Genomic DNA, 14,534 nt, shown 5'->3' on the forward strand with positions numbered 1-14,534 from the left:
TTATAGATTTATTTCTAAATATTCGATCGTTGTCATCCCTTCTTCCGGACTTTAAAGGGGCGGCAACTTGGAACATTGATTGTGAGATGGCATTACAACAAATTTGAAGAAATACTTGGTCGGTCCTCCTATATTGACAAGTCCTTCAGCGGGTCAACCGATTGGCATGTACCTAGCGCCTACAACTCGCCGTTAGTGTTGTTCTTTTCGTCGATGATGGTAGACCCGTCTTTTTTATCGAAGAAGGCGTTAACCGAGCTGAAGTCTCGTTATTCAAAGATGGAAAAATGGCACTTGCATTGGTTCATGCCGCATTTCGTCGGTTAAAACCATACTTCGGGGAAGGTTGGTCGAGTTTATCCGAGTATCCTTTACGCAAGATCTTTCGTAATGCACAAGAATCAAGCGGATTAGCGAATGGGAAAGTTATCTTAGTGCATATAGCATTGTCTTTGAAAGTAAATGCTGGCTGAAAAAGGACATGCTTTAGCTTCTTTGATAGCTGATTTTCCGATTGATGATTCTCCTATTGACGATTTCTTGCGCCAAGAAGAATCTATGGAAGACATGCCGCCACCAATAACTGGGGCGATTTAAGACCAACTTGTAAACGCAATTCCTAATCCATTGACCTATGGATTGTTTATTCATATGGCTCCCATAATAAACTGGTCCGGAATTGGATGCGTTTTTGTTAAACCCCGTGCGGAGAGAAGATTGAGAAATCTGTGTGACTTGGCTTTCTTCGCTTCAAATAACGGCCAGTATGAGGCTGCCGTTTGTGCCTTGAGAACGACTTTAAACCGGGGCGAAAGCTCCGGTTATACACGGATTTCGCCTTGTAGCCAATCGGTTTGGCGGGTCTTTTGAAGCAAGAGATGACCGTATGGCGGCTTATCTTGGTTTGATACATAGCCTTGCTCAACAATTTGATAGCATCTCTATCACTCAAAGACCGAAATGACATACGTCATCTTTGATTCATTGGCTTATCTCTCCGCCGCCGTTAGAAGCGAAGAGTCAAGATACATCACTGTGGAGTTCCAGAAAGAGCCAAGCATTGACTTTACCGAAAAAGAATTGCATGACTTGTATGTACATGAAAGCAATTACTTGTTTTGCTTGTACGCTAAACAAATAAAATCTGACCTGTATAATCGCACCAATCATGACTCGGAAGCGGAAAAGGGAGATGGAAAATTCACAACATGACCATATTTTGGATCTTCCATTAGAATCTGTAGATCCATTTGTTCCTCCTGAATTCACTCCCGAAACAGATAGTGAGTTGGTACATGAAGCAGATGATAGTCCTGAAGTTCCCGATATAATACTATATCGAGCGGTGATGATCTTCGATGCACAAGATTGGCGTCTTCCTTATATCCACTACTTGCAAGTTTCTTCACTTCGCCGTAACCAAAACTCGCTGAAAGAATCAAAACGCGATGCATGGAAGTTTTTGGTGATATCGGCATCGACGGAAGTTTGCACTTATATATAAAGGCTCGGACTTTAACCCTATGTTGCGATGCCTCTCAAAACAGGAAGGACTTCAAGTTTTGGAAGAGATTCACTCCGCTTATGCGGAAGCCACTCCAAGAGGCTAAGTTTAGCTCATAAGGCTATGACAGGGCTATTGGTGGCCGAGATGCAAAAGGATGCAAAACACCTATCCGAGAGGTGTGAGCCATGCCAAAAGCACGATAATATGAGTAAATTACATTATCGAAGTTGCATCCCATGCTAAGCCCGTGGCCATTTGCCAAATGGGGCTTAGACATTATTGGTCTTTACCTAAAGCTCCGGGTAGTATTCGATTCCTTCTTGTGGCAAACCGACATTTTACCAAATGGGTAGAAGCAAAGCCTTTGGTCCAAATCCATGCTTCCAATGTCAAAATGTTTTTGTGGAGAAATATTGTTTGTCGTTTTGGCATCCTGCGGCACTTGTATCGGATAATGGTAAACAATTCGATCTTTGAAGAAATTCGGCGGTTCGGGCTTGCTAATTTGAAGATACGGCATAACTTCTCCGCGACCTTATCATCCATGAAGTTAATGGGCAGGGCCGAAGCCACCAATAAGGTGATTTTGGCCAACCTAAAGAGGCGTTTGATGGCGCCAAAGGAAATTGGGTCAAGGAGTTACCTACCGTCTTGTGGGCTTATAGGACAACGCCAAAATATTCAACCGCATTATCACCTTTTAACCTTGCATATGGTGTCAAGCGATCTTTACCTACGTAACTGATTTCAAAGACATCTCGGTCGATTCGCGGTTGAAACAGTTCCAATGACACTACTTTGGCTGAAACCAAAAGCTCTTATTGATGAAGTTCGTTCGAGGGACTACAACAAGCTTATTAAGTATCAAGCTGACATGAAACGGAACTACGACAATAAGATCCGTCCTAAGTCTTTTGCTCCTGAAGACTGGGTTCTCTGTAGAAACCCAAAGCTTATAGAATCAGGAAAGTTTGGGGAAAATTGGCAAGGACCCTACATCATAGATCGCCCAGCATCTAAGGGGTCATATTTCCTCCGAACTATTTCTGGAAGAATAATAGAGAAGCCATGGAATGTTTACCACCTTCGCAAGTTTTACCGTTAGGAAATTTTTTGCAATTTTACATTACTCCATCAATAACAAATCTATCCATCTATGTAGTTCGTTCTATTTTATCCATCAATAAAGACATTCAACTTCCATTCTCTTAGTTTGGTTGTCATTTTACATTTCTCTATTCGTCTGTACTTTTACTTTTAACAATATCATTCATTAACGTTCATTCTAGGGAGGTCATTCATATTATGCCTTTTTCGGTCCAAGTAAGTCGCATTCATGCCTACTTGACGGAAATCCGAGTAAAAAAGATGGTTATTCTTGCTCGGAACAATTATTGCAATACTCCCACAATACAATATCCGTGCTAATTCCACTACTAAGGCAATGATGTTGTGTTTTAGTTTGGTCCCAATTGCACGGATGACGACTTTGAACCCGCGGACAACTCCAACGGTTGTAAGGCCTTGCTTCACGCTCGGTACAAATATTTTAACACCTGAATAGCTAGGTTCATTAAAGGCGATCATGTCCCCTTTGCCTTTCAATAATTTTCTCCAATGGTTCTATATTGGGAGATTTGTCTCTCTACATGGGGGCGTCTCGTTCTTTTACATTGATCAACAACACTAAGTTTTATACAGGTATGTTATCTGACATCACAATGATATTCTATAGCCAACACATGCTTTATTTTCATAAAATAAATTTTTAACTCTACGCCATTACATACTCGCAATCACATGATCATTGGTTTGGGAAAATCCAATGGTTTCTTCCCAACTTTTCGCATATACAACTCGTACAAATCTTTGTAATTCATCTTCTCACATTCTAGTTCATCTCCCGTTTCTATTAAAGTTTCTGTCAGTTGTCTTACGGACGATTCACGCGATTGTGCCATTTGCACGCGTGATCTTGGCCGAGCATTTCGTTTAAATCGTCATTCGCTTGTTATTTTTCTCAACCTCTTTTTGCGACGCGTTTAAGTTCTCGATCTTTGGTCGCCACGAGTGACTTCAATTCTATCACATCTGTTTTAAGTGTTTGTGTTCCTCCATTATCTCACAGATTTTCCCAAATTCTTCGTACGCCATCTCCTCTGCTTCTTCTGTCCGCTCGGTTAAGTTTTTGTTTTCGTCTTCTAACTCTCTGATGGTTCCGCTTAACGCTTTGTTTGCCTCTTCCAATTTTTGGTTGAGTATCTTCACTTTCTTTATTTCTTCTAAGGCATTGACTTCATTCAGAACGATATTTTTCTTCGCGACTTTTTCATGAATTTCTTTGGCCCGTACTACCGCCGTTTTAACCTGCGGCAAAAAATATCTGATTTCATCATTTTTCAGACTTAAACACAAGTTTGCAATAACTGATAGAAATAATATTATCATACCTGGTTTATACTAAGGAAGATCATTGACATTGCTCTGTCATATTCTCCGATGTTCTCCGTGATTCGGGTCACATTTTTGATATTTTTCGAGCCCTTCCATTGGCGTAATCCCGGGCGATTCCTTCACTTCGTCTTCCAAGCTTGAACATCTCTGCTTCATCTGCAATTTTCATTGGTTTAGTGTTGGACACAAATGTTTTTACCGTCCTAACGCAATAGTAAAAATCAAAGGTCAACTTCATCGTTAATGATTCCGCGGGTTTTCCTCCATGAGTAGTTTTACCCCGACAAGATTTGCCGCGATTGGTTGTTGGATTCTTTGCTCCTCGCATTTTGTTTTGCCGTTTGTTTTCTTTCACCGACTTTGTGTTCTTATTTTGCGACTATCTTTTGTCAAGATTATCGCTTTGTTTCGTTTTCCCCGCCATTCTTTTCCTGTGTATACCAAACCAAAGCGAGATATTACATCTCACCACACTTTTACATATCTATGTCTTCTACGGTACTTACCTTTTTCCTCTTGATGCCGCGTATGTGTTATGTTTCGTCTGGGATGTTTTGTGCATTGTAGTCTCGTCCCTCGAGGCATCATATATTGTAACATTGGTTGTCTCTCTTGGTCTCCGTTCGCCCGTTTTCTTGTAGCACATCTTCTTTTGTACAATTCACTTTTTTTGCTTGGCAAACTCAGCACTAGTTCTCGCTGTGTTAACTCCGTTCCATCTTCTTTTTCACTATCGCTATCACTACCAAATATTGCATTTTTGAGACTCTTACTCTTCTTCGCCATTTCACTATGTGTCTCCTTGGACCTATCGGCCCGTTGTTCGATACCCCCATAGTGACGGAAATCAACAATGTCATCAAAGTAGCTCAGATCTACCAATCTTTCGTCAGAGCATTCATGAAAGAAGAAACGAAGGTTGTTCTCCACTTCCTTGTCCAATTCAATGTCTGGTAGTGTACTCGCGTTTTCTGTTAGACACAAAATGACTCGTGTTAGTCAACAGTTTACTCGTAATACAATTTTCAATACTTATATTTGGGCTTACCTAGAAATCTGTTCGGCACTTTAAACTCTGTCGGATTCCACTTCCCTCGCAAGCGGTACAGAATCTATCCCATCCGGTGTATACTTTTGGGAATCCTTTAAAACTTCTGTTTGAATCTTTGAATTCAACTTCAAATTTTATGTACCCTTTCGTCAGTATGGCTTTCGGGCGTATCAACGCGAAGATTTCTTGAGCCCCGAACCTTCTGTTAAATTCATTTTGTAAACGGTGCGCTCGTGTAAAGATTAACCGTAACGATATTGGCGGTTGTCCGGTGCAATTTGCCACCACTCCAAGATAATTGCGCTTATTTCTTTGCTCAACGGGATTGCATTTCGCAATTTAATTGTGTGTAAGCCATTACTACTTCATCTTCTTCGACTTTCGTTTCAAATTCGACACTTCATCCATCTCAAATTTTCGACTCCTAGTATTTTTCAGATTTCCTTACCACCATCGGTAGCGGTTCCAAATAGTCGCCAGATCCGCCACCTTCTTTCCACCTCACCAAGTCTGCGATCGTCATCGAAGTTTTTTTCTCGAGTGTTTTTTCGCCAGATATAGTACGGTAGTTTCTACCGAAAAAAAAAAATCGGGTCAGAAAGCTCAAAAATCGGGTTCACCAGGCCAAATCGGTTCAACACAGGTATAGTGCCCTTCCTTTACGGGCGCTGCACCATATCACGAGTGTTCTTTTAAGTTCCGGATGCCCAACCCATGTTAAAGCAAAGAAGGTACGGTGCCCTTCCTTTGTGGGAGCTGCACCGTATCATGTTTTAGTTCAAAACATAAAACCAGTTTTGAAACTTTTGATACTGGCGCCTTCATCATCTTCATTCTTCACCATCTTTTCAATAGCATGAAGAGTTCGCGCATACACCAAAAAGGTTACTTTTTTCTCGCTCCACATGTTCGAAACGAGAGAGTCCTAAGGACATAGTTCAACAGCCATGCGCATCAAAAAAAAAAAAAAGAAGATACCGCGCTGGTTACCGCGAAAAGTCGAAACACTGTTGTCTCTTGCAAAGAGGATAGGTAGATTTCAGAGGTTTTTTCACGTTCATTCAAGATCAAAGGTGAACAAAAGTAAGGTATGATGTCTGCGGGGTTGGGTGCGGTGTTAAGGTATCTTTGTTTGGTGTCGGTGCTATGTTTAGAGGTAGATTGCAAAGAGGGCGGTATCTTTGTTTGGTCTTTGTGTTAAGGTCGATTCGCCGGCGTGTGGCGCATCTTTTCGACCTTGCGCACCGGTAACCCCTAATTTTGCCCCTCCACTTGCGTTATGAGCCCTCGTTAACAAAGATGAAGATCAAGAGAGACGCACTCGCTAGTCAAAACGAAGACGAACGAAGGCCGCGCAGAATACGGAAGAAGACGAGTTTTATACTAACCTTTTCTCCGGTATGAGCCCTCGTTATGAGCCCCTCAAAGATGGACGCTTCTATTCTCTGCGTTTATATATTCTTTGAGCTGGTCCCGTATTTGAGTCCATGTGTGATTCTATTAGCTAAACCAAACCCGACTTCATGTACAAGCCTTGATGATAAGCGTTATCCAATCCGGATTTAATTTAGGAGTCCTAGTTTCGTAGTATTTTCACGCTGACATCTTTCGTTATTTCGAGATATATCGAATTCCACTTATTTCGTTCCACGACGAATTCGCCGATTTATGTCCGTTCCGTCGGATAATTCGCGGATTTATCTCCACAGTTTTCAACGGCCTAATCCTCGTATTGCTATTCCGGTGGTATACGTCATCGACCTCACTTTCACCTTGTTACGAAATACGTTCAGTATAGTTTTCGGCACTCAATTTCTTTTTAATATTTTCGCCCGTATTTTATTTATGTGCATCTTTTATTCTATCTATGCGGGCCGCGTTTTTCTTTAACTACGTCATTCAAGGCCTCGTGATAACGTTAATTTGACATTTTTTCATTTCCGCTAATTCACGAATTTTTCCCGATTGTCCATTTTTCTTATCGTTTCCGTTCACACGACACTTTGTTATACACTCCGCTTTGCTCTTTTTATTAATTCACGTTTTCCGTGATTTCTCTTCTCTTCTTTGCCCCCGCGGAACTTTGTTCGCCTCGACAAAGAGGGCGGTGTTTCGACGCACCTACGCGGGCAAACGCCCATTAGTAGGGTCTCTATTTTATTCATTTAATCAACGGGGCTAAAGCCCAATTCGCAATATCATGGATCAATGTACAGGCCCATTAACTCATGTGTCTAAGGCTGAACCTTAGCCACATGGCTTGCCACTAATATACATTAATTTATGTCCAGATTCATTTCTTATCAAAAAGATAATTATCAGTTGACAGTTGTATTCTATCACAATTACTCAAGCAACAAGATTACTTGAGCTACAAGGACTCTCTACTCTACCTCTATAAATACCAAACTATTTTTCATAAGGAACTATTGGAAACTTGATCCCTAGATAATAGATCTTGGGTACGTAGGCAGCCATTATTTGGTTCAGTTTCATCTCCCCCAACATCAAAATCCTCTGTTTCTTAATGCGTTCGTCACCATTGCCCTCGTTGTGTTGAAGCAGTTTATTGCTGAAACAGAACTCATTAACAAGAAGATTAAGATCCACCAAAGACAACCATGTCAATCAGAGAGCATGGTTTATCCATCATCTTAATCCATTAATCAGTATAGAATTTCATAGAGACACCACCCCCAATACTCTAGATAGCCATCAACTCTACAAATTTCTTAACTTTTTGTAAACATCTGCATTATGAAGAGTAAGATCTTTCTCATACTTGGCAAGCATATATAAGATCACTCCATAAAGATTTCCTAGAGACAACTTTCCACAAGAGTTTACAAAGCAGAGCTAGATTAAAGAGATAAGAATCTCTAAACCTTAACCCCCCATCAGCTTTAGGCATACATAATTTTTCCCAGGTGCATAAATGAATAACATTACTGTCAGCATCATTCCACCAGAAATTGCAACAAACTTTATCCATTTTAGAGGTGATATCAAGAGGTAGATAAAAGGTAGACATGGAGTAAATAGGTTTTTCATGTGCAACAGCCTTAACAAGGGTAGTCTTACCTGCCTATGAAAGTAATTTTTCTTGCCAATTTGAGACTGCCCCTCGTACCTTATCCAAAAAAAAGCTAAAGTCCTGACTTTTTTTATGTAAAGAAAATAATGGGAGAACCCAAATATTTATCTCTCATAGTCATAGGCCTCACCTGAAGGGTATGCATTACAACTTCTTAGATGTCTTGAGAAGTACCCCCACTAAAAAGAATAGTGAACTTATTCAAATTCACCATCTGACTAGTGACATTACAATAAAGGTCCATAATCTTCTTGATTTTGTGAACTTCAAAAGGGGAAGTTTTGCAAAAAAAAAGACAATTAGATCGTTAGCATAGACCATGTGTGAGGCACTAGGTACCCTCCTCGAGATCTTGATGCCAGAGATATCTTGTGCAGCTTGGGCCTGAAGAAGAAGTCTTGACAAGGCCTCGATGAGAATGATGAAGAGATAGGGGGATAAAGGATCCCCTTGTCTAAGTCCCCTCAAAGGTGTGATAGTCCTAAGGGGGGACCCATTCAACAAAACATTATACTTTACTGTAGATATGCATAATTCCACCAGACTTATCCACTTGCTCGAGAAGCCCAGTTTAATAACCATGATAGCAAGAAGAGCTCCCCAATCAACTCGATCATAAGCTTTCGACATATCAACTTTAAAAGCAAACAAAACTAGTTTATTCTCCTTAGCCCTTTCTATCTTATGTACAATCTCATGAACCACTCCTATATTATATCCCCTACAGATCTTTTAGGAGCAAAAGCCCCTTATTAGGTGATATAAACTTGGGCATTAAACTTCTTAGCCTATTTGCAAGGATCTTAGAAATAACCTTGTAAGAGACATTACAAAGGCTAATAGGTCTATAATGAGAAGTTTTTATGGGCAATCAATCTTAGAAATCAAATAAATGTAAGTTTGATTGAGATATATTCCAAGCATATATGCCAGTATTGAAAATACATTGTACCAACCTCACTAGATCCTCCCCAACCACTCTCTAATACTTTTAATAGAACATAGTATGAAAGCCATCAGGCCCAGGAGCTTTCAAACCACCCATACTCTTAACTAGGGGTGTAAAACGGGCAGGGTCGGGCCAGCCCGGCCCTCAAACCATGAACCACTCCTATATTATATCCCCTACAGATCTTTTAGGAGCAAAAGCCCCCTGATTAGGTGATATAAACTTGGGCATTAAATTTCTCAGCCTATTTGCAAGGATCTTAGAAATAACCTTGTAAGAGACATTACAAAGGCTAATAGGTCTATAATGAGAAGTTTTTATGGGCAATCAATCTTAGAAATCAAATAAATGTAAGTTTGATTGAAATATATTCAAAACATGCCAGTATTGAAAAAACATTGTACCAACCTCACTAGATCCTCCCCAACCACTCTCTAATACTTTTGATAGAACATAGTATGAAAGCTATCAGGCCCAGGAGCTTCCAAACCACCCATACTCTTAACTAGGGGTGTAAAACGGGCAGGGTCGGGCCAGCCCGACCTTCAAACCATGAAACTCGTATGACTTGAGGGTCGGCCCGGCCCTCTCATGTAGTGAGGGGCGGGCTTATGAGGACCAATGCTAAAATTGTGAAGCCCTAACCCTCACCTCAGCCCTCCCTTTAGAGAATTGAGGGCCGGGTTTGATTATTCTCTTAAACTCTTTATTTACAGTATAATCTTGCTAAATTGATACGTGATAAATTAATTATCACGTTTAAATAATAGGTTTTCTCAATCTTGACTTTGGTCAATGTACTTAATTAATAATTTGGCTAAAATTTGAGAATTGAGGGCCAGGTTTGAGGGTCGGGTTTAATTACTCTCTTAAACTCTTTATTTACAGTATAATCTTGCTAAATTGATACGTGATAAATTAATTATCACGTTTAAATAATAGATTTTCTCAATCTTGACTTTGGTTAATGTACTTAATTAATAATTTGGCTAAAATTTGTAAGATAATAAAATTCAAAAATTTCGTTCTTAAGTTTTATGTATCGATGTATTCCATGAATCAATAAAAAATGTATATGTAACAAAAAATATGATGTGGTGTTGTAGGTTGTAGAATAAATTATGTTTAATTAGTTGAAGTTGATTAAAAACTTCATTACTATATACCAATGATCATATCACATCACTCTGATAACTTATGTTTAATTAGTTGATGAAGTGACACGGGTTCATATCTCGACAATGGAACAATTTGTTATTTTGAACTAGATTTTTCATATAACATTAGAAGAACCTACACAAAATACTAATTTATGTAAAATATAATTTTCATTTTGTTATTTATACAATTACGTATTTTTTAACAAAATATAAATAAAATTACATAAAAAAATTGTGAGGGTCTAACTAAAGACCGCCCTCATGCTTTCATGTCTAGGCCCTTACTCCCTCCCCTCAAAACGTTAAGGCGGCCCAGCCCGGCTCTCAAATTGCATGAAACCTTAAATTTGGGAGCTTTTTCAGCCTATAGGCCCGGCCAAAAGCTTGAGGGCCTTTTTTACACCCCTACTCTTAATCACCTTTCTAATCTCAGTTCTAGGGTTTTGGAATTCCAGTCATTCGAAGCAAAATTCGGAATTTGTATTTTTTATCCCTTACATTATTATTTCGATTTCAAAAACCAGAATTCCTGTTAGCATCTAACTTCGATTCACCAGTTTGATCTCAAATATCGTAAATGGCACATCCTAACAAAGTCAAAAATCCAAAATATGCAATTCACACTCAAACTTCAGAGGAGAGTACATGACACATCAAACCAACCATGAATTTTGCCATCTGGACCACGTTATATGACCAAGTACTCGGCATAAACGATTAAAGAGTGACCTCATTTTCAAAATTGACTATGCCGTCACAAATCCAGTACAAATTAATCACAACCGTCCATCGAAGGATATCAAGAATTCCAAGAACACCGACCGTCAATGTTTTGCCAGTACACATAATATAAGACAAAATTTATGGATCGGCACAGCTACACTCCATAGTCCATATCGATTTTTCTGGCTACCCCTTCGGCTCATTCTCTCAGGCCTACTGACCTAATACATTCCAGATACATTGAGTACAGGATATTGTCTGCTCAGCTATTCAAAGAATTGTCGTGTTTTACACTATGGATCAAAGCTACACACCATTTTGGAAAGATAGAACAGGCTGGTCAGTTAAAGTGCTAAACTAATCTATTTCAAGTTTTCAACAATCAAAGTAAAAATCACAGAAATTGATCAGGACAAAAGTGAAGAAAAGTGGGTTTTGTTTTGATTACAATTGATAAAGCACCAAAGTCGAAACTTGAAAGATCAGGGCAAAAGTTAAAGTGCCATACCTGCTCTTACATGAATTCAAAGTTTCAAACACAACCATCTATAAATCCTGTCTCTCTCTAGTCCCATCTCTATAGCGTGTACTCTACTACTCAGTCTCTCTCTCTCTCTCTCTGTACAGTGTACTACAGTCTCCACCAATCGTCACTGGTTACTGAAAAATCTGCCAAACTAACATCACATGCTTCCCATCTATCTTTTTCTTTCTTCTCCACTTGTCAAAGAAACTCTCTTTGCAGACTTCATATTGATTCCCCACTATCTTCTCTCAGCACTCTTCTGCACAATTGCAGCTAGCAGCATCAGTTGCAGGCAAGCACGCACCACACATATGGTCAGACTCAAACTTTCAACGCAACCCCCATCATCACATTTGTCAAAATATTGAACTACAATACCGAAGTACCAAGAATCCAAGATAGAGAAAGTGAAAAAAAGATTTACATCCCATTTAAGGTAAAAGTTTCCCAAGCTAAACTCCAACAAGAAGTCTTAACTATAACAAAAGAGGTAAAAGCACACTTAAACGTCATTATCTAAGTTAACATTCCCATAATCCACTAAATGAGACAAAGGTAGGTAAAAAAACAAAAAAACTCAGTAGTGTGGTGAAGAAGGCGCTGGTTGTCTTGGGGTGGGTGCCCAAATAACATCAGAAGGAAGATGACAGCTATAAATTGACATGCCACCACCACCCGAATCAGTCTGTGCAGAATGACTCTCTGCACCTCCACCAGCATTACCAACAGCAGAAATTGGTGTAGCAACTTGGTTCTGATCACTTGTATTATGTGTAACATCTTGATCGTTATCATCATTATTATTAGGTAAACGATGATAGGTAGGATTAGTAAAAGAAGTAGCAACAATAAACACATTTGAAGCAGCAATAAGCCCACCCACAACTGACCCACCAAAAATCTGGCCTTGTGGGCCAGCTAAAGATATAGAACAACCATTAGATGCAGGAACTGATGAAGTCGGAGGTAAATACGTGGCTGAGATTGAAAGTATATCAAACCGTCCATGAAATGTAACTGTGGCCCCAGGAGTAGTGGAAGGTTGACGGAGTGAAACATTAACGACAGTTCCAGAAGCAGTTAGAACACAAAGACCAACGTTACGTTGACGAACAAAACGAGATAATGATTCGATAATATCTAGACCTGTCGATATTTCGAGAATGTGGGGTCTCATTGCGCACTCCGTGTCACGTGTTATGATTATAGGAGGCTTTGGCTTGTTTTTTGAGCCAGGTGGACGTCCTCTTGGTTTTCTCGATATTTCAATACTAGCTCCATCCCCAAAACCACTAGCTCCACCACCACCAACGCCGCCGCTTCCACCACTATAAACTTGTTCAGTGCTTGTCTTGATTTTCTTTATATTTGAACCAACCCCAATACTCGAACCACCACCACCACCACCACCAAATGGTCCAGCTACTTCTACTTGTTCAGCTGTTGCGCCCACGCTGTTTTGGCTATTATCTTCTTCTTCAGATTCATGAGTGAGTTGGAGGTGGTATTGGGTGTGGGGGTGGTGGGGGAGAAGAGAGGGAGAATGAGGGTGAGGATGAGGATGGAGTTTTGAAAACATGGTGTTGTGGTGGGTGGGGTTGGGTTTAAGTTTAACTTCTTCAAAGAGATGGTCACCTTTCATTTCTTCACTATAAACTAATGATATATTTTGGATTTCTTTTTTTAGTAAGAAAAAACACAGGAGAGTGAGAATCTGGTTGGTTTGATTGTGTGTGAGATGAGGAAATGAATAAAGAAATGAGGAGAGGGGGTATATAAGGGAAAGAAAAGAGAAGGCTTTTGACCGGGCTATTGAGTGAGAGAGGTGGGTGAGCTTGGAAACCAAGTAAAGACGAAAAGAGATCAGTATTGTTTCAGACTTTCAGTAATTGAGGCCGTCTCTGGATTGCAACTTGCATGAGGACATGAGGTGTTGTGGGGACCGTTTCTGAACTATGTGCCCATCTGGATTGGGATGCATATGGAGAATTTGGGTTGGTTTTTTCTTCTCCCTTTTTCATCAATTTTTCTCATTGTTTCGAAAATTATTATTAGTGTTTGGTGAACCCTATGGAGCTAGGGTGAGGATGTGATAGGAAAGGGGAATAATTAAGCAACTCTTCCAAAGAAATGCATTGATGCTACCACAAAAAGACTTGCTTTGCTTTTTAACAGCTTCTTGTGTTGCAAGTCTACTTTGATAGTATCAAATTAGCAAAACGCAAACACAATGCATTTCCATTTTTCCGGTTTTATTTTTGGGGATAAAATGCCCACCACACTCTTTTAGGTTTTGCCCACTAGAAGAAAATCCGTTCTCCAATCCGTTAGGTAGTCATTTGTAAGGAAATAGTATTGAATTGCCGAGGACGAAATGATTCTTATTGATTTTGTAGTGACGATTAAATCAAAATCTTATAGATGGCATTGGACATTGGCTAATATAAAGAATTGCGCCACCAAAACTTTTTTTTATATAAACAGAATGCTAGTAGGAGAAAGTGTGCTTTAAACTAGTTTAGAGAAAATCCATCTTATTATCACGAGCGATATCTTACGAAACTCATGATGAAATTTCTTATTTTCTTGCTTAGCAGCACATGTTCCTAGTAATCAAACTTTTCATCAATCACGATCTCGTTGGTGTTTCTTTTGATGAGTTTGAAACTGAGAGGAGAGAGTAATGAAAAATTGAAAACTAGTAAAGTGATTATGTGATCTTGATTATGTCTTGGAAGTTACGGTTTTAGCTCTCTAGTCTTATCACCTCAGATCTCAACCAATATTTGCATGTTTCTTACTTTAATGAAAATAGGACATGCGACTGGTTCGCCCACATCCTTTGACAATGTTTAGACTTTAGATCTCGTGTTTCTGAAGTTACCTTGTCAGCATAACTTGCTTTCATAATTTAAATTAACAAGGAGCCAGCTTGCCTCTCAAAAGATTTACACTGCGTTGTGGTGGGCGTTAGCTTATTACCATTCCTCTCTTCACGGGATCGATGTTGTTTGACCAGCTAGCAAGAAACAAACTTTACCCGGCCTGGAACTGCTACTAAGTAGGTTTC

General features: G+C 39.6%; 1 protein-coding gene across 1 annotated transcript; it reads right to left on the bottom strand.

Annotated features, from left to right (window-relative positions):
• Window positions 1-11,872: 11,872 nt before the first annotated feature.
• Window positions 11,873-13,876, bottom strand: LOC147492437 (AT-hook motif nuclear-localized protein 17-like). The gene has a single exon (XM_086565676.1). The coding sequence runs from the start codon at window positions 13,104-13,106 to the stop codon at window positions 12,042-12,044; it is 1,065 nt and encodes a 354-aa protein (XP_086421802.1). The 5' UTR covers window positions 13,107-13,876; the 3' UTR covers window positions 11,873-12,041.
• Between the last annotated feature and the right edge of the window lie 658 nt (window positions 13,877-14,534).

Source organism: Coptis chinensis, chromosome 6, assembly GCF_015680905.1.
Source record: "Coptis chinensis isolate HL-2020 chromosome 6, ASM1568090v1, whole genome shotgun sequence".
NCBI lineage: Eukaryota > Viridiplantae > Streptophyta > Magnoliopsida > Ranunculales > Ranunculaceae > Coptis > Coptis chinensis.